Below are 21004 nucleotides of genomic sequence, written 5' to 3' on the forward strand. Positions count from 1 at the left end.
TTGCAGCTCCACAGCAGCACTGCTTCACTTGCACCATGGTTTTAGCCGCAAGCAGGACGCTTTTGGTGCTGTTCCTCACATTTTGCGCCCCAGGATGTGGATGGACAGGTAATGCTCGTCACCTTTTAACAACAGGTGCACGTTTTTGCTTTTTTTCTCAGGTGTTTATTCCTTTTTCTAAAGATTTTAGAGTGGTGGTACCTTTAACCTGTGTTCTGCAGGAACATTGAGCACATTTACATGAAATTCGCTGTTCAAACATGGTAACAGTGAAACTTTTGTTTTCAAAGAGATAATAGCAAAGTGTGTATTTTTTTGCTTTATGAGATTTACTTTGCCAAACTAAAAGGGGTCTAACAGTTGACCAGTGGGACTTTGTGGAGAAAGGATGCGGGACTGCAGTTATTCACGCTATAATTAATTACAGAAAAAGATGATGACAACTTTCAGCTTATTTGTCCCGAAAAATGCAATAAGAGAACATTTTCCTTTTGGTGCCTTTGAGCCAAACTGATGACTAATGTGGCCTAAAGTGGTGATTAATGACCTGCTCCTGAAATTCAGTTAAAGGGGCTTTTGTCTGACTTTTCATCTGCCTTCACACCATCCATGCATTCAGCCAGACTGGGGAAAAAGCTTGGAATAAGAGTCAAGCTAAAGGATTTTGACTGTTGTAAATAGAAATCCGTATGTGGATGCATGTTTAGAAATATTTCCATGCAGGCAGTGCGATTTCACTGGTTTATGTTGAGCATTTTATTGACAAATAGACTGCAGACCAGCTCAGTACATATATTTTTTTCATTTCTGAAACTCTGTCAAACCCATTTTCAGTGAGGGAATATCGCATTCTCCACACAGTTCAGAAATAATAAAAAAAGTACCATAAAACCTCAAAAGTCCTGGAAAAGGAGAGATCATTTTGGCTGAGTTCAAAGATCTCATGCAGACTTTTCCTCCTCCATCTGTATGTCTTCATAATGTCAGTTGATCCTATATTCCTCTGTCTCATTTGGTAAAAATGAAGGCATGAGATCATACCTTCTCTGAATCAGTTCAATGCTTTTTTTTGCAATCTTTTCCTTGAGTTAATTTGTTTCGGTCCTTGGGGGGAGTCTTCTTAAAGTACTCAATCATTTCAACAATCTCTGCTTTCACACCTGGTCCCACTGCAGCACTTGAGCAGCAGCGTGGAGGCAAATGATGTCCTCTTGGGTGTTGTGAGGAGAGTGTTACTAATCAACTCCCCTTACTCGCATGTCATCACTTATTAAAATAAAGCCCACAACAAAAGTTGTGCACAATGAAATATTTGTTGGAAAGACCTTTGAAACTGTGACAAGAAGTGAAGGAAAACAGTAAAAACTGACTTCGCAGATCACAGTGAGAATGTGAGAAATATTCCTGCTGCAGTTTAGGCTTTCAATAAACCAAATGTCTGTGTTCTGAGACGAAACAGCTTCTTTCAGACTTTCTGCAGACATGGAATATGTCTTTATTGTTGATATTTTCCACTATATCAGGTAGGTTTACTCACAGTCACGTTTGGACGGGGGTAACCGCACCCATCCGACCAGCGTGACAGCTTTCTTGAGCTGAAGTCATTTCTGCATGTGTCTTTTCAGCATTAAAAACAGAACAGCACCTGCTCCATGAACACACCTGTCACGGCGCAGAAAAGGTCAACATGCTGAGAACAGAGGCGAAGCATGATTTACACTGTAGTGCGTTATCTTTCACTGATGAAGGAACTTTGCCGTAAATATGCAAATTAAACACAATTTTGGGTTGGGACTGGTCCGTCTGCTTACTTGCTCTCCCGCTAGCATACAGCCCTCACCCCCAACCTCACATCAGTAATAAGCTAAATTTTCTTCACAGTTGTCCTCCCACATGAGAAAAATGCTAAGAACAGAAAAAAACACAATTTTCACCAGAGCTGGTCTTCAATGGCTGATTATAGGATTGATGCCAAAAGCAAAGGTTTTTTTCTTTGGTTGTTCTTTTTCTTTTTACTCAAGGCTTGAACTAAAAGGAATCTCTAAATAAAGACATTCTATATCACAAGTCTTCAGTGAAAAAGTTGGGACTACTGAAAGTACAACTCTTAAAGTTCTGCTTTTCAAGAAGACATGAGTGGAAAATCTAAAGCTGAGAAAATATTCACTATAAAAACCAGTACTTGTGTTTTTTATAACACAGCAAATATAAATGTCATAAATTTCTTCTGTGAGCAAATCCCAAAGCTTTCCGATTTCAAAGAATATGGTTTGCTGTTTTTTTTTCTGCATTAAGTTTCTGCTTCACACAAATGAGGTGAGAGTTATTTATCTCTATAAAAAAGTCCCCCAAAACAAAAACAGAAAAAGATAACACCTAAACAGTCTTTTTTATTTTTGTTGATCTTTTTTAATCACTCCAATCACACAGATTTCTGATAATTTCAGGTTCTAAATATTCATAATTGTAAGTGTTCGGTGTTTATTATAAATTGCAAAAGCCAGCGGCTTTCCAAAACCATTATCTGTAAAGTAAAACAGCAAAACTAAAAATAAAAAACATTTAAAACAAATTTTTTATAGGAAACTAAAGAATAAATCCTTAAAAATGACTAAAACCAAACAGTTGTGGGAAGATGTTTGTGAAAACAGTTAGGAACAAAAAGTTTCAGTTTCAAAAGAATAATTTTCTAACATGTATGTTGAAGACGTAAAACTTTTGCCTTCTTGATAGCAGACGTTTTGAGAATAAAGCATTTTGTTGCGCTTTTGTTGGTGGAAAATTCCTCAGGGATGACTAAAGTTGAATTTTCAAAGGCTGCAGTGATACAAGAGCCTTTTCTTGTACAAGCAGATCACCTCTGCAGGTGCATGAATGCAGCGTTTTCTTTTTTTTCTCTCGACACTTTTACTTTTACTACAGTCATTTGACCGCGGGGCTTTGCCTGCATTTTATTCCTGTTCTAGTCTTTACATGCACACACACATGAATGCTTGTAACTGGCAGGGGTCAGTTAGGTTGTTCTCACTTTAATTCAGATGACTTTTTTTTTCAGATTCAAATGTTGTTGTTTTTTTGGCATTTCTTTTAGATTTATACATGCAAAGACAAACCAAAAGCCACTTCTGACTTGTGGGATTGTTGTTTTCTAACCACCAAACTCATTTGCTGCTTCCCAAACTGCTCTGCGATGGCCAAAGAGAGTCTCAAAATGTGCCTTAGGATCATGCATTTCCAAATAGACCAGCACAGACTGGTATTTAAATAGAGAATCTGTTTTTGTGTAATAACGTAAATCTAATGGGAAAGGGTGACTGAAGTGTTGCCAAATGTGAATTCAGCTCAGATCAACGCAAAAGTAACTCCAAAGGCAACCCTACTCTAATGAGGGAATAATTACAACATAGGTTTGGATTTTTTTTTACCCAGAAAGCCTCAGGCGCTCATGAAATGTTGCTGAGGTGGTGACAATGATGAGAGAACACTTCACACAGGTAAACTTTGAGGAGACAGGACCACCTGTTGAGTCAGGAGGTTGGGTTGGCATTTGCCTCTAAATGGGAAACTGCAGTTCCAACTGGAAGTGAGCCTGCAGAAAACACAGTAAGAGAATGATTTAGTGAAGATACTCTACTGAGATTTCTTTTCCAAATGTTTTGAAGCATAAAAAAAGCCAAGGATGCAAATTTATTCCTCATGTTTAATCGTGGGCTTTTGAAATCATGAGGGATTTCGTTTTTTTTTAGTTTTTTTTTAGGTTCAGCTCTATGTTAGAGGATATCCTTGTTTAGAACACTTTTTTAAGGTTAAATCCCAATCAATCAGCATTTGTTGCCATTCAACGTTTAAATTAGATCGGATGGTTTGGGCTACACTCAATCCCTTTGAGAAGTCTGACAGTCAATGGTTTTGCGGTGGGTTTGTGGTCACATGTCACTGTTCTGAAACTTTGTGGATGAAAGGGGTCCAAGTATTTTACTTACTGCATTCAGACAATTTCCTTCCTGAGAGACCATCGATCAGGAACCAACGCTGGAAATCCGAGGAAGCTTCTGTTTGCCTTTAAATGATTTTTTCACAACAAAACTGCTTTAGGTTTTTGTTTTAATTAGATTAAAGGAAGTGTTTTTAACACTTTAGGCAACTCTTCACTGAAGGTTTTATAAAAGGATTTTTTTCTTTGTTTTGTGGTCTTCTTTTTTCTCTCTTTTTTTTAATGAGGAAAAAGCCCCCATTCTGGTTTCAGTCAGCGTCATTTCACCAATCCTGGTTGTCGTTTGTTTTTGTGAACTGACCGTTATCTTAAAATAACATATCCTTAAACTTTTTTTTTTTTACTGTTCTGGATTATCTTAGGCAGTTCTTCGTTTCCCTTCAATGCTTTATTCGGTGTGGTTTCCAGGCAGCTGATTCTACTCCAAAAGCTCCATGTAGCCCACCTGCACAAGATCAGACTGCAGACGGATGAAGTCAGCAGTGAGCTTCTAAGCATGATGGAAAATCTAATGCGAATGTTTCCATATGGAATTTACTGTAGATTAAACATCAGAGAGCGTGTGCACGCCTAAGCCAAGGTGGGGAGCGTTTGTGTTGCAGCAATTACAGATAAGCCTGCAAAAGAACTACATTTTATTTTAGGGTTTCAATAGGGGTTAATTTTCACATATTGATGGATAAAAAGTGGTGAAGTGGCACAGTGAGAAGGTTCAAATCCCAGCCAGTTCCTTGCTGCGTTGAGTTTGAATGTTCTCTCTATGCATGTGTGGGCTTCTGGAGCACTCCAGCTTCCTACAGTACAAAAACCTCCTTTGTAAGTTAATTGATGACTCTAAATTCTCACTTAGATTTGAGTGTATAACATTGTTTGTCTTTGTGTGGCCCTTTGATGGACTACCAACAAGTCCAGGGTGTACCTCACCTTTACCCAAACAGGTTTGCTCCAGCAACCCAAACAGGACCAAGTAGATTCCAGCAGTGGTCTGAAAGCAAACACGACATACATTTTTTCCAATTTAGCTGATTCTAAAGGAAGTTTTATTTTGGAAAACTGCTGGATTCTGTCCCCCGACTCATTCTTGATGCAAGTCGCTCGCTCGTGTCTAGAAATTACATCCGCTGCTTTCTTAAACCAGCTGACCAGCAAAGTTGAAGTCTAGAAGCTAAGGTTAACAAAAGCCAAACGTATTTGGAAAGTTCATTTTTTCACAGAAAAAAGCCTGTGAGGAAACATAAGAAGAGCTTTTGACTTCAAAATAAAAGAAAACTTCATTTAACAGACCAAAACAAGGGGTCTTTACTCCAAATAGGGATTTATTTGGACAGTTGTTCCTACACACCATAATAACAATACATAGTATTCAGCCATGACTGTCTAATGTTACAATGTAACAAAGTTGCTCATACAAAGTTGATTAAGTGGTGGATTCACATTTTTTATTAGCCTAGATTTAGAAAATACCAGTTTTAGTGACCATTGTATCGTATGTTTTGTATTTATCCATCATATGTAAAGTCAGGTAAGGCTGAAGTTGGTGTCTAATTTTTAGCTTCCACTGAAATTTTTCGCATAAAAGAAAAATCTATATCACATTTTAATGATTCCTGCACTAAATCTAGTGTTCAGATAAAGTTTAAAGCAGCTGCAAATATTTTACAAAGAATGACAGTACACTTTACCCTGAAAAGATACGGGAAACTGGAAGCTAAAAAAGTATTGGATGCACTTTTTAGTCTCGTACAGATACGTCAGTGAAAATATCATCTGATGCTAAACCGGTCCATGGCCTAAAAAACTTTAGAGAGCTCTGGTTTAGACAGCAGATGGATAAAACCTCCTTTTTCTCTTCAAATTTCCGTGTTGGCTCACTGAATTGAGACCTTCATTGTGCTCTGGGGAAGTTTGTAGTTAAATGTAAAACCAGTGTTAAAAACAGTTTCCACCGTCAGTTCTAATGTCATCATCATCTGCTGGAAAGAGACACATTTTTTTTTTATCAAAGTAGAATTAGTTGAAGTATTTTAAAGGACTGTGGAGTAAAGCTGTAAAGCAAAGATAAAGCCCTCCTGGAAACTGACAGAAGAATTGGGTCAGTGTGCACAATGATCCAAATGTTGCACGGGTCTGTTATTTAAAAAACAAAGCAGTTAAAAACAAAAGCTGATATGTTCCAGCCTCCATCTGTAGTTGTGAGCAGAGTCTGCAATGCTCAAAGAACAGATTTGGACGGTTGAAGGGAGCTTCTTGGGTTCCTTCTTGATGGTTTAGATCTGGTCAGGAGGAATCCAAACATGACCAAATGGGATTTGGACATGGCTGACCAGAAGGACGGGTTTATGTAATCTCTTTGGAGATTACAACCTCTGGCTGAACTGGAAGCAGCTCAGTTTTTCCACCTCAGTGTCGTCCTTGGAATTTAAACATTTTTTTAGTCTTTTGCAAATTCAAAGTGTTAATGTAGTGTCAGCCTTTTTGTGCAAAAGATTACTATAATCTTTGTTGTATGATAAATAAGAATTAGGATTTTCCTACACATTAGTTAGCAGTTTGTTAGATAAAATAACACGCACGTATAAGGAATTGTTGTGCATGCTTTATGCTTCCAAAATACGTTTTTTTAAGTTAAATTTCTATTGACTAGTTCTGTTTTAACCTCTTAAGACCTGGCGTCCACATGGACATCACATTTTAGGTTTTATCACCACAGTAGTTAATTCTGCTTTACTGGGACCCTGTCAACGACAAATAAAAAAGGCATGCCAAGCAAGAGCTCAAGTCTTAAAAGGTTAAACAATATTTTGGATTTTTTTAAACTTGGTATCATTGTTTCCCATTGTTTTTCCACTCTTGTAACCTGCAGCAGATTATATTGTTTGAATTAGCTTAATTTAGGTTTCTATGCAAACACAGAGTAGCAATTTTTTCAGTATTTCTGTACCGTAATAATCTAAATCAATGGCAGGCATTGTTAGTTCTTGACCAAATCTTCATTTATCAATTATTTAAAGGCATGTGTTTCATTAGAAAGAAAATGCCACATTAAAAATAAAAGGGGAGTGTACCATGGAGGGAAAATAAACTACTTTTTTGCCACCAAAAATGAGATAGACTAATAATTCATAGATTTTATCCCTACATTTAGACAAAATATGGATACATTTTCTCAATTAGTTCAGAAGTAAAGCAAAATTAGCCCTGCATAGACAAAATTTTATACAACAAAAATTATTTTTACATAATTGGTTTTTCAGCAGACAAACTCCTGCGGCCACAAAATGGGAAACAGACATCTCTGGATGAGGTCTTGAGGGACATCTGGGAGCCTTCTATTCATCTGGATGGAAGACCGGTTGATCGCTTCTTCACAAGCTCCAGCAAACCCACCAGACTGCACCGCTTCTCCAAAGTGAGCAGGGACAGCCGGGCTCATCTGCTGGAGGATTTAGGTAAGGTACATACTAAGTGGAAAGCTTAAAGCAAAAACCCTGGGAGTGTTTGGCTGTGCTCACTTAATGCTACGATTCAACTGAGACCAAGCAGGAATGTGAGTTCGGATTGAGCTGCCAAAAAAGAAACTCGGACTATGGAGAAGAAGTTATTCAGTGTCTGAAAGTCTGGCCTAAATTTCAACAACGAATCTGAGTTCTGCAGTTATTCTAGATCCAGTGACAAGTGGGATTGTAAGAAGGAAGGTAACAAGTATGGGTGCATGTTTGAAGCGTTTGTTACCAGAGATTTGGTTTATAATTGAATGTTCTATTGTTAGATTTACACATAAATTCACACATTGTAGGTGCTGGTAGCTTTAATAACAGTTTTCTGCTCGTCTTGTGAGAGCATAGTGAATGTTAATGTCTCATTGCACGCACAGGCTGTGTTGTTGAGACGGCAGAATCTGCTTTTGTCATTATTCCATTTGCCTCCAACTTTGGCATCTTAGAGCCATACTTCATCAGCGACTAAAAGTCTGGAGTAAACCCTGCTCCAGACCCTGTTTTGGTTCTATAACCCCATTCTCTGTGTTGTGGTTACCTATTATGTCAGTGTGTGGTTGTGGTGTTGGATAGGGTGGTGCAAAGCAATTCAGTCAAGCATTGTCATGCATTGTGTCTAGGAGTGGTCATAAAACGTTTCTGGGTTTGAGCCTGCCGTTCCGCGGACGTCTTGCCTTCTGACTTTTAGTTTGTCATTAATCTGTGGCAACTGAGCCAGTTTCAGAGTTACTCTTCCAAAAATTCTTCATGCTCTGTAAGTTGTTCCCCATCAGCATGGGGAGTGCATCAGTCATCATAACACCACACTCTTTTTCTGCAGATTATGAACATTTTTCTTGAGTTTGAGCAAGAAATAAAATGGTAAGAATAATCGGAGCATTCAGAGATAGACTTTTTCTGCTTTGTGACTAAAGAAGACTAAAGATTGAAAGTAAAATTGCAACAAACAACACAATTAAGACAGATTGCTTTTTGTTTTAGACCCTGATTGGGTTGACCTGGATGGCTTTGCTGTGCTAGGCAATGCACCCGTCAGGAACTCATCCGCAGGTAAATCTGATCTACTGTCATATCCAAAAAGCAGCAGATTTAAACCTTAACTTTGTACGGCTCATGAGCTGATTTTCTCTTTTCACCTGCTGTTGGGTCATTTAAGGTCTTTGCTGGTTTAGATTAAAATGTTTTCAAGAAATGGTTCAATAATAAGACAGGAACAAACTCACATTGTTCATTGTGTAAATAAATTTGATTTTTATCTGTGCATTTGTAGAATTTCTGCAAACTCAGCCCTTAAGCTACATTCATACTGGAGATGCGACGTGCGTTCAAAAATGTACCAAACCTGTATTTTTGAACGATACTAGCACATGTCCGCCACCTGCAATCGGAGAAGACTTGTGCAAAATGTCGATGATAGCTCTGTTCCAATATACAACTTGGTGTCATGCAATTCTGGACGCGCTCACACCGCAATTACTAATTTCTCCCTCATGACCAATTTTCAAACACTTGGCACTTCCTTGAATTAAAAGAGATACCATCCAAACGTTGGTGTCAAATCCTAGTCTCTGATTGGTCAAAGTCTCTCCTGATTTAACTTTCACCGTGTGTTCAGTGCCCGCATGTTTTGTACCTAAAGACAAAAAACAGTCGTAGAAACTTGTATAGCTACGTGTGAATGGGACTTTTAAACACATGAGCTCGAAACCACATTAAATTGCGTTTACATAGACTTTTCATTGAATGTGATCACTTGAATGCACGTTGCTGAGAGCAGTGTGAACGTAGCTTTGCAAAGACTCACTATTACAAGACTAACATTTTCCTGTCCATGCTGTTGACAATTATTCAAGCCGATTGCTTGGCGTAGCCGATCGTTAAGAAAATCCATTTAAAATTTCCCTCTGATAAGAGTAGAACCAGCAGGTGAACCTTCCCTTAAAGCAGTAATGAAAACCATATCCTACCGCGGTGCTCTGTGGTTACGCTTTTGTTTGTCTGAGGCAGAGCTGCTATGGTGACCAAAACCAAACAGCCACCTACTTTTTAATTACTTGTTCTAAGCCCCAGAAGAAGATATTGAAAATTACAGACATCATTATTACCATCCTTTGCCATGAATAAGTCTTTTTAGAAACACAACCCATTTTTTTCTGAACGGCTCGGCCCAGCAATAAATGTGTCATTCATCAAGCAGCCGCTCATTTTAACTGGCTCATCTATATTGATGTAAAGCAGTCCTTTTCTAGCTTTAGTACAGTGATTTCATGTCATTTTCTCCTTCGTTTTTACAGTCTTTTGATTATTTATATTTTGTGTAATGAAAACCAACCACAAAAACTGCAGCTAAGACTGAAAGATTAGCTTTACATCACTCTGAAGGAACGGTTGTTGGGAAGTGAAAGCACCAGATGGAACAACTATTTGATCAAGTTGAGGTGCAGCTAAATTAACCCATCACGGCATCCTGGTTTTGAAGTTGCATGCAGTGAAGATGCATGAAAAACAAAAAAGGTTCTATAAATCTGATTTGAGCGAAAAAGCAAATGCAGCTCTGAATGAGGTTGTCACTAAGACTTGAACGTGGAAAACACAATGTTCATTAATTTGATCATAAACCATCTGCATGCTGTTATTAAGACATAGTTGTGTGCTCACCAACATTTTAAATTATGTGCAGCATGAAGTGATAACTTGTAAAGTCAGTGAAGGAATTACAGCATTGGGGCATTTTGAGCACAGCTGGTTTCTTTGCTGTCCAGATTTTCTGTGCTCTGGCTTGCCAGGGCTGAAATATTAATCCAAGCCTGCAGGAAAAGTTTAACTCTAGCAATTGTTTGTGAAAATAAAGTTGATGGTGAAGTGGCCTTTCTATCAGCCGTGGTCTCCAAACCCATCAATTGGACGACTGTGAAGTCCAGACGGTGAAATGACAAAGACAGTTGTGTTCAGGTTAAATCAGGCTTTAAGACCTCTATGGAGTTAATGGCTTAATGGTCTGGTGGTGGTTACCTGGGCAAAACAGATTTTTTTAAAGGATAAAAGGAAAGAGGAAGGAAAATGAGAAGTTCACTGATTAAAAACAAAGTAGGCGCTTTCCTGTTGAGCGATAAATGCTGCATTAGTGGACAGGATAGAGTTTCAGGTACTGTATAGCTTGTGGCAAAACAAAATAGTGTGTACGTCTGTTCAAGCGCTCTTGAATTTCATTATTCACTTTTTAAAATCACTTTTGTGTTTGACCCAATGTGGACTGAGACTTTCGTGGGAAACAGGGAATCTTATTTTTACCTGACAGCTAATCTGAAAAACAGACAAGGGAGGCTGAGGAAGGAAGGTAAAGAAAAACAAAAGATCAGGAGGTTCTGAAGGAAACTGGATTGATTTCTGTTATAAAAGCAGTGATATCATTTAGTGCTGCAGGCAGAAAAGTGGAAAGGACATTGTTGATGGATCGGTAACTGTGAATTTCTGAGTGAAATATTGAACAATACCAGATAGAGCAAATTTTTTAAGGATTTGACATTTCATAAATTACCTTGTTTTTGCAATAAGCACAGTTATTATAGGTGGAAAGGTTATGGGCTAATATTTTCCATGTCGGTTTCAACAAGCCCCAAAGGCAGATCCAGAAAAACTCACAGATGCTAAGTGAAATATGAAGTCCTAAAGGTATCATGAACCTGAATGAACTCTGACTGTTGATTATCTTTGACCTGCAGGTTCAGTCAGATCCTCACAAACCGGTGTCAGAAATTACTCCTCTGCAGGGCGGAACGCCAAATTGGACAGAACGGCTCGCCTGGGAGGTGGTACTAGCAGCGTGATTCAAAGGCGGGCACCTCAGTCCTCATCGGGGCCCAGACAGCCAGAAAGAGCTGCTGCAGGGGCCCCGATGCTGGAACACAGACGCCAACACAACACCAAGCCTCAAGCTGATCAAAGAAATCGCCGCAGACCAAAACTAAGTAAGAGGCCCCATCTCCAGTATTCTTTATGACTTTAGGCTGACTTTAGTGTAAACCCTGGCTGTGCCTGGTATCCCTTTCTGTTCATAGCATCTGAGTCCGTTCATGTGGTGTCACTGCAGGCACAGACGGCCCAGGGCCAGAGGGCACCCCCAAACAGAGCTGTCGCAGTCAAAACAACACCAGGTACAAAAATAAAATAAAGGAACCTACTGCTGCACATTTGGTGTTCACACAGTACGTCTAGCTTTAGCTTTATGTTTGCATGTGTGTTCTCCAGAGCCGCCTATAAATGAAGCCCGGGACATCAACGTGAGGGTCATGTCCCCTAAATCAGTCCTAATCTCCTGGGTTGACCCTGCTGTCGAAATGGGGAAAGTTGCCCCTGAGGCATCCAGGTGGGCTTTTTTTTTTAAAAATATATGTCAGTGCATGCATCTGTCAAAATGACAGAGATTATTTAAGACAAGGAATTATATTTCATTTACTCTTAACTCAGGTCATACACAGTCAGGTTCAGGGAGAAGGGTGAGTCAGCACGCTGGGAGTACCAGGAGAGCTCCCAAAGGAGAGTGATGATAGAAACGCTGTCTGCTGACGGGATGTATGAGTTCTCTGTCCGGATCTCTGAAGGAGAAAAACACAGCACGTGGAGTGCTTCTGTTTTCCAAAGGACCCCTGAATCAGGTATACCTCCACTCTTTTCACTTAAGCTACGTTCACTCCACTCTCTGCAATGCACTTTTGAGCAACCACTTCAAATGAAAAGTTTATGCAAACTTGCATTTCAGGCTTCTGCATTCCAAACCCTCACGTTCACATGTCGCTACACTAGTTTCTATGACCGTTTTCCTGCTCTATGCACAAACATCCCACCAATGAACGCGTGTGGCAAGTTAAACCATCTTGAACCAATCAGGGACTCAAATTTAGTAGTGACATATGGATGGTGCCCCATTGGGAGCCGGTTTAGCTCGTGCTGGTTTGCGGCGCCTTCCGTTCGTGAAACCAGGGTTCGACTCCGGGCTGCTCCCTGTTCCCTTCTCTACCTCTGCCGGTTCCAAGCCCGGTTTGAGAAGGTTGCGTCAGGAAGGGCATCCGGCGTAAAACATTGCCAAATCTACCATGCGACTCGTTCGCTGTGGCGACCCCTGATGGGAGAAGCCGAAAGTGGAAGATATGGATGGTGCCCCATTCTAATTCACAGAAGTGCCAACCACTTAAAAATTGATCTTGGAGCAGAATCTAATAGTTGCAGTTTGTGCGCTGCCAGATTTATGTGACACCAAATCTTTCATATATCGGAATAGAGAGAGCTGTGAAAGAATAAGCCTGGAAGAATCGCACCCCTTTAACATTTCGCACCAAGCTTCTTTCGACTGTAGGTGACAGGCATGTCCTGGTAAACAGTAGAAAAAGAAAATTAAGTACGCATGTGACATGCTCTGTGTGTCCCTACCCTCAGGGTTGCTCAATAATGAATATTCTGCAAAATAGGTGAGAAAAATTATTGAAAGGTACACAGTCATGAAAGCTGTAACACTTAATTTCCCTTACAATATGTAAAAATCCCCAACATTTTTTCCTCTTAAAATGTAAATTCCTAACTCTTTCTGTTAACCCTTTTATAGTTATTTCCTCATTCCTCACCACATTACATTCACGCCTATAACCATCTGATTTTTACATTAGGCTGCAGCTCTGTTATGGCAGCAGTCCTTATATTTTTTTTCACAGGAGCTCCTGAGCTGTGGTTCATTGGAATGCCAGCATTTACTGCCTGGCTCGCAGATCAGCTCTCCATCTGCAGCTTCATACAGTTTCCCAAAGGCCGGTTCCTGTCAGTGTATAGCAGCTACATTTCACTCAAGAACAGGCGTCCTAACTGATTTTAAACACTTAAAGGAGCAATTTTCTCAACTTTCCTATTGTTGTTTTTTTTTTATGTTGGTCAGTTCCAGCTGCTCTTTCATCACCCTAATCTTTCAGCTCTCATTTTCCTTCTGCCTTCACAGCACCATCTGGACCACCTGAAAACTTTGAGGTCAAGCCGCTAAGAGGAAAAGGGACAGTCGTTACTGCAACATGGGATCCCCCTGAAGAACCAAATGGAAGAATAAGAGGTGCAAAACAGAGCAAAATTATTTTTCTATCATCACATCAAATTTAATTATCAAGCAATCCAAAACAACTTAAAGTTTTTGTACAAATAAGGGCAATGTGGAGGTAATCTTCTTACCTGAAGACCCACTGACCTACAAACACGTCAACTATAAAACGGCCATCAAGGTGCTGACAAAAGGGACAAGTACAATTTCCAGATATTGATCATTTTTTTAAAAAGGTTTAACAGTTATAAAAATACCCTGACCTTTCAAAATGCTTCAAAGTGAGAACAAGATCAGACATAAATCATAAATCAATGAGGCTAAGTGATTTGTTTTCTTACATTTTTCCACTCTGTGTCACAGGAACCTTTGTGGCCATGAAGATTTAATGATACAAGGCTCAACATCAATTTTAACATCCCAATACCTCCCTGTCTTTACCTGCATCCACACGCCCAACATTAGCTCATCCAGTTTGAAAAACTGAACAGAAATAGGCATAACTTCCAGTGCTTCCAATCAAAGAAGCATTGTGTGAGCTCTTAGCTTATATCCTCTTCACCCCTGTCGGGGCATAGGGCGTCTACTAGGTCTCTCCAGCCTCTCCTGTCCTGGGCCGCGGTTTCTAACTGGCCCCATTGTGTGAGCTCTACACAACAATAACATTTAGATCAAACTTTATAAGCTCTATGAATCAATCAGAATCCTCATAGGTGAAATCAAACCCCTAAGTTGCCTTTTAAGATTCTCCTTTTCAAACTTAGCAAGTATTAAACTGTCTAGAGTTTCAATAAAAATTCATGTTTTGACAGATGAAACTAACAGGAAAGATCAGAAATAAAATTGAGATCTTAGTGTTAGGAAAAAGAGAACAACTTTAGGAGTCTGGTCAGGGGGAGCTATTCCCTTGTGAATCAGAGAAAGGGAGAAAAATGATGCTAATGCCAACCTGCTACTAGTGAAAAAAGTATTCTAAATATAATTTTTATATCATCTAATTTTGGTTAGTATTTTTTGAAGTTTACATGACCCTTATGAATAAAAAGCTTATTCATTTATTGGACATTTTTATTTCCACGCAGAGTACATCTTATCTTATGCGCCTGCAATGAAGCCATTTGGAATGAAAAGCATTACTTACAGTGGAAGCACTACAACAGCCACTGTAGATGGTTTGACCCCAGGAGAACGCTACATTTTCAAGATCAGGGCCACCAACAGGAAAGGAATGGGTCCCCAGAGCAAGACCTTCAGTGTGGCCATGCCACAGTGTAAGCAAGCTTAACTGGACCCACTATGTGTATGATCCTGGACCTGAAAATCTTGCTGTTATCAATATAATCTGTCCTTTCTGCCAGCTAGCAGTGGTGCCTCATCATCTTCAAAAGCCAAGCTGCACAGCCAGCAGACCATCAGTTCTGGAGCCAAATCCAGAATCCAGTCCACTGAGGTGCCACCAGCTACGACGCCTCAGCTACACCCTGCCAGCAGGCGACTCCGTCCACTTTCCCAAACACGCTCCTATCACAGTGTTTTCTCTGCCCTTAGAGGTTCTTTCAGGCATGTCTCCAACAGAGTAAAAGCTAGAGATGATGAGGTAGAAGAAGAAGACAAAATCACCCCAACAACACCTTCAATAGAGGAGACAACTACTGTAGAAATCATCCCAGAGACAAAAAAAATTGACAATAATGTTGATCCTGTGTCTGATGAGAAACTAGGATATGATGACGAACCCAAACCTACAAACCCACCAAGCCTCAAAGTTTTAACACCTTCTCCAACTAAGCCTGTTCACAAAAATGCATTTCGACCAAACAGAAGGCCGGTTAAGATTAGGGTGCATCAAAAAAGTGGATCAAAGATGATTTCCTCTCCCTCCTCACCTAAAGACTCATTTGTAGCAACTGCGGATTCAGCATCTACATTTTCTGCCAAATCCTCAATCTCTTCCAGTTCTCTAAATTCCTCCTCATCACTGCCTTCTTTGTCTATGTCATTGCCCTCTTCTGCATCATCATCTTCTTCTGCATCCTCCTCCTCTTCGCACATTCAAAACCCAGAGGCTAACAGAAAAGTAAATGTTGCCGCAACATATCCACACAGTCCAAAAATCTACATTAAATCCAATAGAACCGAAGCAAAGCCTTCCACTGCTATTTTAAATGGAGCAAACTCCCCAAAGATAAATATTTTAACCACAGGTAGAGGTTCTCTGGCGGGGCGCAACAGCAGTTCTGGCTTTGGAGTTCGTTTCGGTCGAAAACATCCGGGACTGTTTGTCAAAGGGAATTCTTTCCAAATTTCCCGGAGCTACCAACCTGCTGTGGCTTCGCACTTGAACTTACCAAGCAGACAAGCCTCAAACTCAAAAAGTCCATCAAAAACTCTGTCGGCGTCACAAGAAGGAGCTGAAAACCAAGAAACGCAAAATGTTTTCAATCCAAAAGCATCACAGACAACTCTTACAAGCATTACAGACATTTTAGCAACATTAGATACAAATGTATTTGACAAACCACAGTTAACAACGGGCACTGCGGTTCGTGGTTCAACAGCAAGACAAGGTATTAAGCCATTCGATTCAGGTTCTATTTTCTCAGCTCCACAAGGAGTATCTCCTAATTCTGCAACTTTAAATGCAAACCAAATTTTACAAGGTTCAAAGGATTCTACCGATCAAGACACAACATACAAGCAAACAACATATTTAACAACAGACAAAAATCCAAATGAAGCAGAAGTCACTAAACTGGATGAACCATCTGTAGGTTCAGAAAGAGAAACAATAGAAACAGGCAAAAGAGAGGAGGAAAGAGGACACCAAAGCAGAAATGGAAAGAGAGTACACTCTCGCAATAGACTTAACCCTTCGTTTGCTGAAAGATCCCCTTGGCAAGCGAGTCAATACCCAGGCAGATTTAACTCAAGGTCAAGGGCCTCACTCCCCAGGAAGAGCAGTAGGATGCCGATAACTCACGTTTCCTCCTCTGTGGGGGCTGGCAAACCACTTTTAACAGAGACTCAAACCAGACTCTCAGGGGCTGCTGGGTCATCAATACAAGAGACCAAAGAAGACCTGAGAATTTCACCAGGTCATGATACACAGAAGAACAGACTTGGATCTAGCTTAGTTCAGTCTAACCAAAACACGACTAGTGACACTAAAAAAGCACTTACCTCAGTCTATCCTTCAGCTTCTACTAAATTAAACTCTGACTCTCTCCATTTCTTAAGTGCAAAGAGACCTTCCAGTGAACACACTGAAAAAGAAATCATTAAAAAGAAAACTCATAATCACAATGGAGACCAACTCCAAGAGAGGAGTGGAGAGGATGGAAATGACCTTGCAGAAAGTTATGAAGACCCTGCCATCACATTTGTCAGTGAAGGAAATGCAAAAAATGGAGAGAATGCAGACAGAGGGGAAGCTTTGTCCAGAACTAAGCCTAGTCTTTTCTCCAGAGTGAGTCAAAGTCCCCGCCGCTCTGGTGTAAGGATTACAGGGAATGAGCGCTCTTCTCATCTGAATACCGGGCTGTTTGCTGGATCAAGACTACCCATCAGACCACACGCAGCGCAGAACTCCAGGTTAGATGGTTCATCACCTGAATCAGCTGACTTCTCTTCTTCAAACTTACCCTTGCCAGACCCATCGTCAGCCCGCAATGTAGGTGGCTCAGCTACTATAACTAGGACAGGTGGACTAACGGGCAGCAATTCGCAATCCTCGATGTCTTCGTCTTTGTTGAGAAACAGTTTCAGAAATCACGGAAGCAGACGTCGTTTACCAACCATTAACAGGAAACCAAACGGAGGAAACGGTAATGTATGTTCATGAGAATCATGACTTGATGAAAAGTACAATTATATTCAAAATGCATAGATAATTTGATTAGATAATGACGTGTGACGTGCATAAACTCTTCTTCAAATCTTTAATATTTAGGTAGAAATGGACAACTAAATTTGACAGCAAGCATCCAAAAAGACTCTTTGACTTCGCTTGGAAGTAGCAAGGCTGCCAGTCAAAAGTCAATCATTGGACCTGATGGAACTAAATGGGTAAGAACTTTTTACCAAATTAAAAATCTAATAATTTTAGTAAATAAATTTCAACTGTTTGAATAAAACATCCACATTCCAGATGCCAAACATAAGAATTTTACTTTGTAGAAGCAATAACTTTTATGATCTATTTTAAGATGATTGACTTTGAGCGAGGGGTTCTCATGAACCAGGATGGACAAGTCCTCCAGGACTCCCAAGGAAAACCGAAGAGGGTGGTCCTTGGAGAGGATGGACGCACCATTTTTGGTGACAAGTTACTTTTGGTTTTAAATATTAAATAAATTATTCAGAAAGGTGGTAAAAATGTTCTAGTTCAAAATGTATAAACCTGATTTTGTGTAAGCATGTTCTAGTACTGTTTAAATGTGACTTGTTTACTGGAATGTACATGTGTTTTTTACTTTAAATATACCAAAAAAAAAAATCATTTTCTTTCTTCATGCTTTCCAATCAATGATCACTAGATCACATGGGAAGTCCACTCCTAAATCAGGAAGGTCTTGCTCTTTTTGGCCATGGCAGAGGCAGTCAACCGGTGGTCAACCCCAAGGACAAAGTTCTCATGGTTGGAGGAAAACCAGTTCTTGGTTTAGATGTCTTTCGTCCCAGGTCTTTCAGCAGCACAACCACCACCACCACAGCTCTTCCAACCACAGCAGCACCCACCACCACTGAATGGAGCTCTGAGGAGTTTACAACAGCACTGCCCTTCCCAACCTGCCCACCTGGAACTTTCTCCAAAACAGATGAATTTGGATATCCACTTTTGGACCAAGAGGGAATTTTGGACTGTTATCCAGAAGGTAAACCAAAAACACTATAGAAACAAAATGGTATTAAAATAGGATCTTAAAGAGCAGGACCACAACTAAAATATTGGTAATGAGTTACTTTACTATACATCTGAAGTTCTCTTTATGTGATGAGGAGTGAAAGTAGACAAGCATGAAATCTATTATGTATTATTGTTTATTGTTTGTTCGTCTGTGCTATGTTACATTCACATCGGGCATGTGTGCATTTTAGCAGTGTTCAAACTGGTCTACGCATTGTCTTTGTAATAAAAACACGAAGCTCAAATGCCTGCACACATACTTGAGCATATTGAATAATCCCAGGTGTCCTGGGTATTATTTATAAATAATGCTCAACTACGCGTGTTTTCTTTTTTCTTTAAAATATTTGTGTTCTGTGACGTTCATTTTGTCTACTTCTCTGACAGAGGACGCCTCAGGAATGGAATTGGACCACATGCTTACTGTGTCCATGCTGCCTGATGCTTTAGCTCTTGAGAAAGGTATTGGCTGGGGGTCATGCTTTGGATCAGCTCACCGCTGCAGGGCTGTCATTTACTGAAATGCACTGAATGCTACAAAATTTCAATTAACCTTGATCACTGTGGCCTTTTCGATCCTTTTCCTTAACTTTTGCTTTGCACTTGGCTTTTTCCTTGGGGATTACCAATTTTTCTTTTTTTTATAACATTACAAACAATTTGTCCGGAAAATTATGATTCAGTGCTTCATAAATGTATAGGTTTTAGCCAAAAACTAACAATAACAGAAAAAATAAAACAAGGTTTTATTGTTTTTGACTTTACTCAAAAGCAATGTTCAAACTTTGTTTTTGTTTTGTTTTTGTTTTTTTGTTTTTTACTGCTGCTTCTTATTTTAAGCATTTAAATGAACAATTTGTAAAACTTTTTTTCTCTCTGTTTACCGTTTGCCTCCAATGACAACTGTTTATTGTCATGATAAAATCTCCGGTTTACCAAAATTATCCTTAAAATTGTTTTTTTTAAACTTTGAAAAAACTGGAAATTGCAAAATAGTGGACAAGTTTCTGAAGCAAACCTAACACTTATGCTCACAATCATTTAAAATCAAAGTAAATTTGTTGTGTTGACTCCTATTTAATGGTTTCTGTGGTCATTAAATAAAGCTTGAAAAAGCAAAGGAGGCCCGTTTTAAGTTTGAGTGTATTTCTTACGATTTGGCGAATCAAAAACTCATTGTCAAGTGTGATTTCAGATGAGATATTTGTCCAAACAACATTGGTGCCGACCACCACCACCAGAACCACCACAGAGATCCCAACTCCAGAGCCAAACAGACCGATCAACAGAGGTCCTTCAGCTGCGTTTGATCTCAGCGGGAAGAAGCGATTCACAGGTATTTAAAAACTCAAGTGGGTGCAAAATAAGAAAACTCCTAAAATGTATTCAACACACTATTTCCACTATATTTAAAAGAAAAAACACTTAATAGATTTGCTGTTGACTTGACCAAATGTATTTAAAGTTCTTTAAAGATTTGGACTGGAATTGTATTGATCATGAAAGTCTCACTTTTTTCTTTTATTTCTATCTTTACTTTGAATGCAGGGCTGTAGCAAAAAAAAAACTGTCTTGATTTTAGTAAAAATACACACAATCCCAAGGTTTTTCCACTGAGTCTGAATTAATAAGGCACAGTAGTCAAACTCTTTACAGCATAGTAACAGATGACTGGAAATTAGTCTGCTCATGCAAAACTAATGGACTTGGGAGCATGATAGCATTATATTTAAAAAAAAAATGAAATTCAGACAAGAATGTGATTTTGAAGTAATACACTGAGTTTATTTTGTGGTCAGAGGCACATGATTGTCACTTTTCTGCAGCCATACAATCACAAATAAACCAATTATTGTTAGTATAATGTAATCTTTTCTACAAGCCTTCATCCACTGAACCCAGAGACTTCCATTATGAAGGAGAGCTCTCAATGGAATTGTTCTTTCCGATCTGTCATAAACATGTCACAAACAAAATAAAAATTCATCATCCATTAATAAAAAAAAACTGAGCCTTTTTCAGGTTTTACTTTAATTTAAAGCATGGAAAGTCTTAAAAATTGCTTATACAGTTCAGTCTTAGCAGTTAAAAAAAAACAAAATAGAAGTATATTTTTGAAGGTTACTCCTCTTTAATGAGGTCATAATGTCTTTCAATATTTTGGAAAATGTGAGGATTGGTGTTTTATGTTCAGTTTTCCTGTTTTTTTTACCTTAGCCATGCTGGGGTTTCTTTATTCTGTTATGTTTTCTTTGACCCCAATTAACCAGTGTTTTCCGTTTGTGCTAATTAGTATGTTTAAGTCCAGAGTTTTCTGTCAGTTTTCCTCTGGTCTCCATTGATTATGTCATGTTAAGTTCAGATTCTTCATTTGTCATGAGTTGCTTTTTGGACATTTAGATTCCATCCCTCATGTGGATGCAAAATGAGGGGTTGGAGTTCTGTTTAACAGAACCAAAACAAAACAAACATTTCTTTTGAATCATTGAATTAAAGAAAGCTAAAGAATTACTAAAAAAAAACACTTTATT

General features: G+C 39.2%; 1 protein-coding gene across 4 annotated transcripts in view; it reads left to right on the plus strand.

Moving 5' to 3' along the window:
• fndc1 (fibronectin type III domain containing 1) overlaps positions 1–21004 on the plus strand; it is a 29759-nt gene continuing 8755 nt past the window's right edge. The window contains exons 1-15 of one of the 4 annotated variants that reach the window (XM_020714592.2): positions 1–108; positions 7252–7443; positions 8473–8541; positions 11214–11459; positions 11550–11645; positions 11740–11857; positions 11959–12146; positions 13475–13582; positions 14650–14838; positions 14926–17391; positions 17517–17632; positions 17773–17884; positions 18103–18441; positions 18861–18935; positions 19669–19809. In XM_020714592.2, coding sequence (XP_020570251.1) covers positions 36–108; positions 7252–7443; positions 8473–8541; positions 11214–11459; positions 11550–11645; positions 11740–11857; positions 11959–12146; positions 13475–13582; positions 14650–14838; positions 14926–17391; positions 17517–17632; positions 17773–17884; positions 18103–18441; positions 18861–18935; positions 19669–19809 — 4528 coding nt within the window. In that variant the 5' untranslated portion in view covers positions 1–35. Of the gene's footprint in view, positions 109–7248; positions 7444–8472; positions 8542–11213; positions 11460–11549; positions 11646–11739; positions 11858–11958; positions 12147–13474; positions 13583–14649; positions 14839–14925; positions 17392–17516; positions 17633–17772; positions 17885–18102; positions 18442–18860; positions 18936–19668; positions 19810–21004 lie in introns of all 4 variants that reach the window. The other 3 variants (XM_011491600.3, XM_078942440.1, XM_078942441.1) reach the window with 3 other exon arrangements.

The sequence above is a fragment of the Oryzias latipes genome, chromosome 24 (assembly GCF_053564925.1).
Source record: "Oryzias latipes strain Hd-rR chromosome 24, Olatipes_Hd-rR_3.1".
NCBI lineage: Eukaryota > Metazoa > Chordata > Actinopteri > Beloniformes > Adrianichthyidae > Oryzias > Oryzias latipes.